Source organism: Caretta caretta, chromosome 14 (assembly GCF_965140235.1).
Source record: "Caretta caretta isolate rCarCar2 chromosome 14, rCarCar1.hap1, whole genome shotgun sequence".
Classification (NCBI taxonomy): Eukaryota; Metazoa; Chordata; order Testudines; family Cheloniidae; genus Caretta; species Caretta caretta.
In genome coordinates, this window is record NC_134219.1 from 2,332,149 (window position 1) to 2,341,850 (window position 9,702).

General features: G+C 59.6%; 1 protein-coding gene across 2 annotated transcripts; it reads right to left on the minus strand.

The window, feature by feature from the left end:
* Positions 1-1,682: 1,682 nt before the first annotated feature.
* On the minus strand, positions 1,683-7,168 carry NPTX1 (neuronal pentraxin 1). 2 transcript variants are annotated; one of them, XM_048818887.2, is made up of 5 exons: positions 6,626-7,168; positions 6,085-6,289; positions 4,927-5,171; positions 4,251-4,430; positions 1,683-3,433 (listed from the first exon to the last, which is right to left on the minus strand). In XM_048818887.2, exons 1-5 carry the CDS (start codon positions 7,073-7,075, stop codon positions 3,212-3,214), a joined length of 1,302 nt encoding a protein of 433 aa, XP_048674844.1. In that variant the 5' UTR covers positions 7,076-7,168; the 3' UTR covers positions 1,683-3,211. The 2 variants fall into 2 exon arrangements, with proteins under 2 accessions (XP_048674844.1, XP_048674843.1); XM_048818886.2 differs by having other exon boundaries at positions 6,085-6,292; positions 6,626-7,167.
* Positions 7,169-9,702: the final 2,534 nt, after the last annotated feature.

Here is a 9,702-nt window from a genome sequence, read left to right on the forward strand (position 1 = left end):
TTCACTCTTTATTGTGTAAAAATAAACTCAACAATTCATGTAATCTCAGCAATAAAATGAAAAAGCATGAATACCAGTAGAAACAGTGCATTTCCTGAACTGCGGCTGTAGATTGTGGCTGTGTGATATATTTTAACCCTTTCAAACCCAAAAGGCAGATAGCAAGTCATAGGAAAAATTTACAGCTTTGGTTAGCAAAATAATGACAAATTAAGATATATTTATTTTCCACCATTCTGTACAGTATATACATCAAATCCATATCACCCCTTTTAGCAAATCAGATGCAACTGCGACTGCGGATTTATTTTTCCCCTCAGCAAATTGTGTTTCAGCAAGCCAACAGATTCCAGGAAATAGCTCAACGAACTGAGCTTACAATGTTTGGGGGGTTTTAAGAGCACAGTTAAAATATGCTGCCCTGAGCCACATTTTAGTATCAAGGTAACTTGATTTGTCTGGTTTCAGAGGAGCAGCCGGGTTAGTCTGTATCCGCAAAAAGAACAGGAGGACTTGTGGCACCTTAGAGACTAACACATTTATTTGAGTGTAAGCTTTTGTGAGCTACAGCTCACTTCCACTGCGTGCATCTGATGAAGTGAGCTGTAGCTCACAAAAGCTTATACCCACATAAATGTGTTCGTCTCTAAGGTGCCACAAGTCCTCCTGTTCTTTTTGATTTGTTGGGTGGATGGTGATGTCTCTGCAGGGAAATGCTGTGTTTGAAAATGGCTGGTCATGTGCCCAGCTCTCTCAGGGCTTGACGAGGATCAGCCCTGGAGCGCAGCATCAACCTTGAAGGGCCTGGTCCATGTCCGTCCAGGTGGCATCTTGATTTGCCACATCTTTGGCGTTTGTCATAAGGGCTGGTTCAGCCTGGCGTGAATTCTCTCTGCCTCGCCCCAACCTACCACTGAAGATGGGGTTCAGAAGGGGGCTAGGGGTGATCTCCTGCAGACCAGGAGTTTTAAAAGGAAACCATACAAAAATGTATCTATTATTTCAAAATAAGCTTCTCTATCATTCCCCCCCCCCCCCAGTCTTAAAGTATTTTTCAGGGACGATCAGTTAATTTTATATTATTTTATTTTTTCTCCTTCATAAAAATACCTTTTATTGGTAATAAACTTCCTTTTACAATAAGATAAAGAATATCCCGTGTTATCAAAAGCGGAAAGGCTGAAGACTGAAAGGGTAGCTAAACTTTCAAGGGACGGTAAAGGCTATTTGACAGCTGTCACACTCCGGCTGCCTGTGTGCTAGGCAAACCAGACACTCTCTGCTTCTGCAGCGCTTTGTATTTTATAAAAGGACGTTACCTGAGAGAGGCAGGGTTCAGTCAGTGCCCCAGGGAAGAGCAGGGGCACGGAGGCATGAGCTCGATGGGGGATCTTCGTCCTCTCTCCCTTCTTTAAAGTGGTCGGGAATTAGGGGCGCCCAAGGAAGGAAAGGGCCGGGGCAGCCTGGTGCTGCCTGGCAGCTCCCAGGGAGCCCGAGCTCTGGATGGAGGCAGCCGCGGTGCTCAAGGGACAGCGCCGGGAGGAGCCGGGGTGCTGAAGGTAACGCTGCCTCCTCGGCCACCCTCCGGCTGGGAACGTGCCCCCCAGGCCATCCTAGAGCATGAACAGCGCTCGGGCAACCCTCCCCCCTCCCCGCCCCCAGTCTGCAGCCCCCCCCCCCCCCCCCAGCAGGCCAGACGAGGCTAGGGAACCGAGACGTGAGCACCCCCTGCAATGCCAAAGCCAGCTCCCCGCGCCGCCCTCTCTGGGACAAGAGCCCCTGGGCTCAGAGCCGGGCGAGAGCGAACCCGCCTCCCGCCCGGCTGGAGAGGGGTGGCCGCTGAGCAGCGAGACCCGGCGCGGCCCCGGCCGGAGGCTCCCTGTCTGGGAAGAAGCGTCTGATGCTTGGGGGAGCAGCTGCACCGCGGAGGCCACTTACCCCCGCAGGAAGCGGGGACACAGCGGGATGTGCCCCGTCCCTTTCCCCACAGCCCCCTACCCCCTTCTAGCAGGGAAATCCCTTCCCGTCCTGTGCGCCCAGGCTCAAGCCCCCGCTGCCAGCGGGCACCTGCCAGCGCCTGAGCCGAACTCGGGCCCCTGCCGTGGCCAGAGGATTCGAACCTCCTGCTTTGCCCCCTCCCTCTTAGCCCCCCCGGAGCCCGTCGGGTCTGTGGCTCCTGGGGGCGGGCGCTTGCGGGCCGAGGAAGAGGCCTAAGCGGAGCTGACTGTAAATCACAGGCCAGCAACCCAGCAGGGCCCCCGGGATGCGCTGGCTTCAGCAAGTCCGAGCCGGAGCAGGATCCTACGTGGCTCCCTGGGGGGTTCTCCTGGCCACCCGCCGTCAACCCCCCATTCCTTGGACACCGGGGCAGGGCTGTTACTGACGAAGAACGCTGAATGGGGAGGGGGGTCAGACTGGAGAAGGAAGGAGCCTCGGAGGCGCCTGGAAACAAAGCAGGTCCCCCTGCCCCGCGAGGAAAGGGGGTCTGAGCTCTGCCCGGGTTTGCGGCTCCGCTTCCTAGCCCAGTGGGGGAAGGAGGAGGCTCTTCCTCCGCCGATGCTCCTGCAGAGCCAGTCCAAGTAGACAGGAGTCACGCCCTGGCACTGAAAGACGAAAGGAGCCGCCTCCCCCCCCAAAAAAATAAAAGTAACCGGGGATCGGAGGCTCCTGAGTCAGCCCCACACACCCCTAAGCAACGTCAGACCCGCCTAGTGCTCTGGCCCTCTGCCAAGGTGCTCAGCGGTGGGGGGGCAAGAACTCAGCGGCCCCCCGTTCTCGGGTCACACAACCTAGTGTAGACGTGCCCTCCGCTTGGCCACCCGGGAAGGAGCCGCTGCGGGAGAGCCACTGGCGAGGAGGCGCACGAAGACAGCTGGGCGAGGGAGCTGCACCCGCCCAAGGCACGCAGGCTTCAAAGGAAGTTGGCAAGACAGAAATGAGCCGGTTCGGGGGAGCTGGAAGCGGGGGGCGGGCGCCGCCCTCCAGGGAAAGGGCCAAGGCGCCGGAACCAGCCCTCCCACCGGCTGGTCAGCCGGCGCTCGGTGCTGCCCGGGGCGCTTGGAGCGGCCGCGCCCGCGCTGGCGAGGCCGGTGCCCTGGTGCTCGGCGGGGTTTGCTTTTGCAGGGACAGGCGCGGGGCGGGGGAGACTTTAGTCCTGAATTCATGCCCGGGGGGAGGAGGAGGGGGGGGCCGCGCTCCAGCCCACCCGCCGCTAGTTGAGCTGGCGGCAGGCTTCGAATGTCCACTTGGTGGCCCCCCCGTAGACGTCGATGGTGGTCTCCGACCAGGCGAGGACGTTGCCGGCGGGGGCTTTGGTGCTGCACGTGGCCAGGTGGTAGATCTCCCCGGGGCTGAGCTTCCGGTCCCAGACGTTGAAATGGGCCAGCTCGCCCACGAAGGCCTGGGTGGCGTCAAACCCCCCGCCCAGGGTGTCCTTCGGAGAAATCACAGCGCGGGTCACAGGGGCCCCCGCGGGAGCGGGCGTCGCGCCCCTGCTGCCCGCCGGCGCCGGGCTCCGAGTCGCCCCCGGGCCCCCGCGCCCAGCCGCGGCGGGTCACCGCTCCCCGCTGGGGAACCGGCACGGGGCAGCCTGGCTCTCCCCAGGCCCGGGCGTCAGAGCGAGCCCCCCGCCGAGCCAGGCACCCCGCCCCGCCCAGGGGGAACCAGCCGCCTCCTCGGGCCCCTTCCGCAGCTCCCCGCGCCGCACTGTTCCCGCAGCCTTCGCAGCGGGGGAGCAGCCCCTGCCCCCCCCGCCCCGCCCCAAACCACCCGCAAAGTCTGCCCGGGCGCCCGGCGTCCAGGGGGCTGTGCGGGTGGCAGGCAGTGAGTGTGTGTGTGTAGCCGTGTGTGTGTGTGTGGCCGTGTGTGTGTGTGAGAGAGAGAGAGACACTGCAGAAGAGCTGGAACAGTTTGTACAGTGGGGGAGCTGAGAGCCCTTGCACCAAACTGTAAACCCTGGATCTGACGGAAACTACTTCAAGCCAGGGGGTGTTGCAGCATCCCCCGCACCCCTAGTTCCAGCCCCTGGAGGGACCGTGTCTGTGCCTGGGAGAAATGTAATCTCGTGTGCGTGTGTGAGAGAGAGAGAGAGAGTGTGTATCTCCTCTGCGGTGCGCGTGTGAGAGAGAATCTCCCTCCTCGCCCTTGGATCACTCCCCGTCTTCCAGCCCTGACCTGCGGCCCCCTCCCCTGCGGCCCCCCACTTCTGTTCCAGGGGGCTGCGCAGCCGGCCCCTGCTGCCGGCACCTTACCTGCTCCTGGCCCAGGACCAGGACCCCCTGCGGTTTGATGGGGTGATAGGGAGCCAGGTTCTCTCCGTGGCCCCCCTGCGTGCCGTCCTGGTAGGCCTCCCACACGCCGTCCCGCGTGGTCCAGGTGATGCAGATATGGTGCCACTTCCCATCGTTAATGACGAACGGGAGCTTAGCGACCTGGGGGGGTGGGGGGGGGGAAGAGAAGAGAAGGGGTGGGGGGTTACTGCAGCCCCGGGGCCGCCGAGCTCAGAGAGGTCCCTAGATCGGCCCGAGCCTCCCCCCATCTCGGAGTTAATAAGGACTGAGCGGAGTCTGCTGCGGTGCAGGGACCCCTATAGTCCGGAGAGAGGGGGCCGCGTTGGGACCTGCCCCTGCTCCCAGTAGGGTCAATGGCGAAGCGCAGGACCGGGCCCATTCTGCAACCTCTGACTTGGGTGGGGCGCTGGACTCCATCGGCTGTAAGAGACCCAAGCTTTGGGCTAGGGCAGGCCGTATCCCGTGCTATGGGTAAAGGGGGTTTGGTTTGTCTGTCCTGGGCCTCGTGGGGCCCGGCTCCGCACCGGCCTGCCCCGGGCAGTCACTCTCACCAGTGCAAGGGGAGCGGCGGAGACCCCACGCGCGGGGGGCGGCGCGGAGAGCCCGGGGCTCTGCGGGGGCTGGGGGTCCAGCCTACCTTGTCGTTAATGAGGATCTCCATGGGGTTGTTGCCCCACTCGATGAGCACCAGCTCGTTGGCCTGGCCGGGCACCGCGTAGGAGAAGGGCGTCCCCACCCCCGGCGAGGCGTTGGACTTGATCCACATGCACACGGAGAAGGCGTACATCTCGGGCAGGCTCTTCTTCACCTTGGCGTACATGTAGTTGGTCCGCAGCGGGAAGGTCAGCTGGAACTTGTCGGTCGGCCGGTTGTCTTTCTGCCCTGCCCGGAGAGAAAGGGGAGCGGTTTGCTCTCCGCGGGGGGGGCTGGGCAATGCGGGGTCTCTGCGCGGAGCAGGAGCGGGGCCCTGGAGCGAGACAGCGGGGCTGGGGCTGCCCTGTGTTCAGGACCAAGGCTAGCGGCGCCAGTGGCTCCGGCTTTGGCTACTCCGCAAGCCCTTCGTTTCCTCCCCATCACCCGCATCTTCCTTCCCCCGAGTTATGTAACGAGCCTAAGATGGCACAGTCCCAACCCCGCCAGCCCGCTGCTGCGCTCCATGCGGGCCATAGGACCCGCGCTCGGGGGACGGGGGTCCCCGCTCCCCCCAGTACAGCCCGCGTCCATTTCCCCATAAAGCCAGAGGGACCGGCCCGAACCAACGCTCCGGGCAGGGCCCCAAGGCGCAGCAAGCCGGGACGGGGCAAGCCCGCAGCTTGCTGAAGACCCTGCTCAGAGGGCGCCTCGCACACGCACCAACCCGCCCCAGCTCACCTGGCGCAGAGCCCTGCAGGGGCGCGGGAACCTCACGCGTCCAATGCCCGCCACGGTTGGATCGGAAGCGCAATGGTTTCTAATGGGCCAGCTGCGTGGTTTCCTGGGGCAGATGTGCAGGGTCCAGGACACAACAGGGCGGGCTCAGGGCGCTTCCGACTTTACAGACAGCTCCCCGGACCCCGGGGAGCAGAGCAGGACCCCGCGCCCCCGGCCGCCAGGTCCCGCCAAGGGACAAAGCAATAGATAGGGGGTTTAAAAACGGGCCACTGTTCGGAAAGAGGAACCTCAATCCGGCGTCTATGGGGGGGGTAACCGGGAGGATGGGCGAGGGGGTGATGTTTTCATCCCGTCCGGCGCTAGGGTTTGTGTTAGGGATGGTGCATTTAAACCCCACCATGTCAGCTGCAGTCCGAGCCTTTACCTTTCTCCAAGTCACTGATCCTCTGGTGCAGGGAAGTTAACGTGCTCTCTATTTTGTTCCTTTCCTCGGACTCATTCTTTGGATTTAACTTTCCTTCCTCCAGGCTGTTCACTCTGGACAGAACTTGCTTCTCCAAGTCATCGATTTTAGTTTGGAGTATGTCCTTCAGGTGGTTGGTTTGGCCTGACGAATTGATCCTACTAAACTGCTGCGGGAGCAAAGATAATAAGTGGGTTGTTACAAACCAAATTAACACCGTGCGGTATTTGCCCGGGACTGGCTCCGGCGCTCGCTAGCTGAGAGCTACATTCATTTAGCCCGCACCAAACAAGCGGCCTCGCCTAATTAAACTAAAGCGAGCACAGCTGCCGTAGTCAGGTTTGGGCTGTGCTTTACCTTGCTGCATTTGCCCCTCACACAGGACAGCGGCGCCCCACGACAGGTTACCGCGGAGCTAAGGACGTGGCCGAGGTGGAGTCATAGGTAAGATCGTCCCGCGCCCTTTCCTCTAACTATACGGAATAACGGAAAGTAAAAGTACCTCTAGGTTTTCTAGCCTTGTCTTAAGTGACTGCAAAGTTTGCCCAAGCTGGCTCAAGGTCTCAGCAGCGGGCGCCCGGGACAGATCCCCCATGGTGTTTTTGGACGAGCCGGTCAGTTTGCGGCTGGCTCCCCCGGCCGCTTTGGACTCGCTGGGGCCTGTCTCCGGCAGGCTCTGGCTCTCGCACCGGCCCAGTTTGGTGGTCAGCTCCCGGATGGTCTCTTTGTGGTTCATGATGGTCTCCTTTTGCTGGAGCACGGTCTCCCGGAGCTGCAGGACGGCGCTCTGCAGCTCCTCGGCCGTGCCGCTGGCGGGCAGGGAGGAGGCGCACAGGTCCGTATCCACCGGCACCGAGGTGCAGACGAAGCGCGTCTGGCCGAAGCTCTGGGCGCCCGCCCTCAGCCAGAGGACGGAGGCGAGGAAAAGGCAGCACGCGGCCCCTGCAGGCATGGCTGGGCCTGGCGCCGAGCTCGCCCCGCGCCGAGCTCGCCCTCGGCTTCAGCACCCGGGAGCTGTCCGGAGCGCTGGCGAGCGGCGGCGGGGCGCGGGCCGCTTTATAGACCGCGGGCGGGGCTACGCCGCCGCTGACGTCACCGCGGGGTGGAATCCCGGTTTAATTGCCGGGCTGGCGGCGCGCGCGGGGGGGGGGGGGGGTCCTGCCCGCTGGAGCTGGCGGCGCTCCCCCCCCTCCCCCCGCGGCAGGGCCCACGCGCGAACACGCGCTCCGTGGGACAGGGCGGGGGGAGCCAGCGGGGTCTGTGTGTGGAGCCGGGGGGGGAGGTATACGCAAGCAGGGGGGGTGTGTACGCACGCGGGGGGGGACACATGCAGCGGTGTGTGCGGAGCCAGTGGTGGGGAACCAGCTTGCCGCGGGGGAAGGGCAGCGGACGCACTCAGGGTGGGGGGGGGGGGTGCGGAGCCGCGGGGGGGGGGGTGTGTTTGTACACACACGCAGGGGGAGTGTGTGCAGCTAGGAGCGGGGTGCCGCGGGTTCCCCTGCGGGGCTCGGGCAGGCTCCTCTCCAGCACGCCAGCCCCTGGTATGTGCTTGCCCCCCCCCGGCGGAAATTAAAGCCTGCCGGGGACCAGGGCTGTTAATCCGGCCTGCGGGGGCGGGCGTTGCCGGGGAGGGCCAGCGAGCGGCGTTCCCAGGCTCTGAGTCCCGGGGCGCTGGTCACAGGGGGGCGGGGAGCGGATCCCTGACTGAAGTTCGGGGCCCTCCCATAATCCACAACCCTAATAGCAATGATCATAATTCATCACAGGGTGTTCCTGGGCGCCCGGGGAGTGGGGGTGTGACCAGGAAACACTGGGCACTGGCAATCAGCGACTGATGGAACAGTCCCTCGGGACTCTGCCTGCTCTTTTGCCAGAGACCAAATCAGCCTGCGGCTGGCCCCAGGATCAGGGGAGCCAAACGGTGGATTAGAGCCCCCAGCTCAACCCCACCCCACCCCCAAGGTCCTGCCCTAAGCACAGTTGGCCTAGACTCCGGCATCTGGCCTTGTCGGTTTCAGGAATACAGGACTCACATTTGTAGCATAGTGATGTTGACACATAACTTGGTTGTGGGTGTGAGAGAGGGTTTGTATGGAAATGGGAAAACAAATGAACTGACAAAATTAAAGGCCTTCCTGAGGATACTTGGTAGCCACGGTTACTCAGCGAAATTGCTGCCTTTTTATCTTCAGTACTTCAGTCAAGGCTGACTATTATTCAAGCCTTGAGAACTGAGGATGTGACATTTGTTTGTATTCATTCCCCACCACCCTCCCCTCCAGATGGAAACCCTACACAAGGATGTCTCCTGGCTGCAGCTTAGAGCTCCTTTAACCCCAAGTACTCAGGCCTCATCTGGGAAAACCTACCTGCTGATTTCTTTACTCTCCTCTTTCTCTGAACTGCAGTATTGCAATCCCTGATAGTGCTCTTCCGTGAATGGAAGTTGTGAGATTTGCATGGGAGCATTGGGGTGGTACAGGCTGTTGCAAGATAGAATAAACTTCTTTATGGTCCATGGTGCATACTGCCTTGTCTAATCTAGACATGTTATTAATTTGTTTCCTGTCTCCAGTCACTAATAAAAGGTTATACCAGCTGGTGAGAATTGGAAAATTAGAGAGGAATTTGTTAGGATGAATGCAGATCTATCTATCACATTTTTATGATGCATCCATCACTGCAGTTTCCTCACATGTTTATGGAAGCATATAAATAATCTGTATCTCTTTCCTCCATCCATTCTGCATGGTTGGTTCTCTTTGTTGCTTTGTTTGTTTCCTTTTATTATGGGCATCTACAGCTGGGCAGAAAAATGGGGTTTCCATTTCACTCTGGTGATCTTATGGTTCAATGTGCACATTCCGAATCTCCAGACGAGTCCTGCCCTGGGTGCTGGACAGGAAAAGGGGTGGTGGTAGTTACCACTGATGACATTTGAGTTATCTTTTGCCCAGAGACCCTCTCTACATGTGTTTGAGCCAGCTCAGTGGTCAGCCACATTTCAGGCTTTTAGGCAACAGAACATTCAGGGCCAAAGTCTGCCCTGGTGTAAGATTCCACTGATTTAAGTGGAGAGAAGCCAAGGAGTGGATTGAATTTTGATTAGTGAAGTGGGTCAAGGGATGCAAAGACTTCCAGTCTGGGAACACTGTACTGAAGAGAAAGAGTATTGCATAACTTCCCAACCCCTTCCTCATTTACCTCCCATTTAAGGCTGCTATCCAGGCCTAGTAAGATCTCTCCAGGAGCTGGAGTATAAAGGGACCCTTTCATGTTGTTCACAATAGAGTTTGCGTGTGTGACAGTGTGAATCAGTTTGACAGAACTTCTGATGCAAGCATTTAATTAACTCTAGATGTCCGCTGTGAGTCTCATTACAAAAGACTGAAACATTAAAGGTTCCTTCTCAGAAACCATTCTTATCTGTCTCTGTGCTTTCCTCCTAACTAACCAATGTCCAGTGGGTTTAATATGAGAATTAGACCCAAAGATTTGAGGTTCACCTCATGCACCGGGGAAAAAATATGATGGTTACTGTTCCTCAAGCAAATGGTTTATGCATTGCTCTCATCAACA